Source organism: Oratosquilla oratoria, chromosome 16, assembly GCF_046742065.1.
Source record: "Oratosquilla oratoria isolate Oo_2021 chromosome 16, ASM4674206v1, whole genome shotgun sequence".
NCBI classification, from domain to species: Eukaryota; Metazoa; Arthropoda; class Malacostraca; order Stomatopoda; family Squillidae; genus Oratosquilla; species Oratosquilla oratoria.
Window position 1 is genome coordinate 37808923 of NC_134792.1, and position 978 is coordinate 37809900.

The 978-nt window shown below is 41.8% G+C and overlaps 1 protein-coding gene across 1 annotated transcript in view; it reads right to left on the reverse strand.

Annotated features, from left to right (window-relative positions):
- Positions 1-222: 222 nt before the first annotated feature.
- LOC143033648 (cuticle protein AMP1A-like) overlaps positions 223-978 on the reverse strand; it is a 1082-nt gene continuing 326 nt past the window's right edge. The window contains exons 2-3 of the mRNA XM_076199139.1: positions 944-978; positions 223-391 (exon numbers count right to left, since the gene is read on the reverse strand). The exon at positions 944-978 is cut by the window's right edge and continues 153 nt beyond it. Of these exons, the coding sequence (XP_076055254.1) occupies positions 223-391; positions 944-978 (204 nt within the window). The remainder of the gene's footprint in view (positions 392-943) is intronic.

Sequence of the window (978 nt, forward strand, 5' to 3'; positions counted from 1 at the left end):
TTTGTGAACAAGACATGAGGGTTAAATGGAAATATCTTGGGAAATATTTGGAAGATGCAATATTTATTACCTTATTGTAACAAGAAATAAATAATTTATATTCTTTACGAGAGTGAAGGTTTCTCAGTGAGATCCACTTCATCACGTTCGGGTGTAGAGAGATGTTTAGGAAGTTCCATTTCAAATCTTTAGCAAATGAAGGGAGACAGTAGTAGATGGAGTCTATTCGAAGGTGATTCCAGCAGCTCTCTGCTCAGCGGCGATGCGGAGGAGATCAGCAACGTGAGCAGGTGCTGGGGGCGGCACTGGGAGGTGAGCACCCTGGGGCTGGAAGCCGTTCTCATTGGCAACGAACTCTACGGTGTAGGTGATGCCATCATCACCCACGAAACTGTTATCAAAGTAAAGATATTCCATATTTAGTTTGTTCTTTCTACCACCAAGTAAAAGAGGTTATTCATCCATGGACAATTAGCAACTGTATAAACCCAAGTTGTTTAAATTTCAGTCTTCCCCACTAGCTGTATTGATATTCCTTTTCCACAGATACACGCACTCATGTTACCGCACATATATACATACACATACATATGCGTATATGTATAGAAATACATACATATTCATATATATATATATATATATGTGTGTGTGTGTGTGTGTGTGTGTGTGTGTGTGTGTGTGTGTGTGTGTGTGTGTGTGTGTGTGTGTGTGTGTGTGTGTGTGTGTGTGTGTGTGTGTGTGTGTGTGTGTGTGTGTGTGTGTGTGTGTGTGTGTGTGTGTGTGTGTGTGTGTGTGTGTGTGTGTGTGTGATAAAAATGGCTATTTATCCTGACTGTTATATGATTATTTCATTCATGATAGTCGGAGGTAAGCAGCCTCACTGACGAAACTGATGAAATATGTGTTCTTGACGCAGAACATTACCTCAATGTTCACTCCTCACCTGTAGCTTCCCTGGACGTTGGTCTGGCCCGCGGC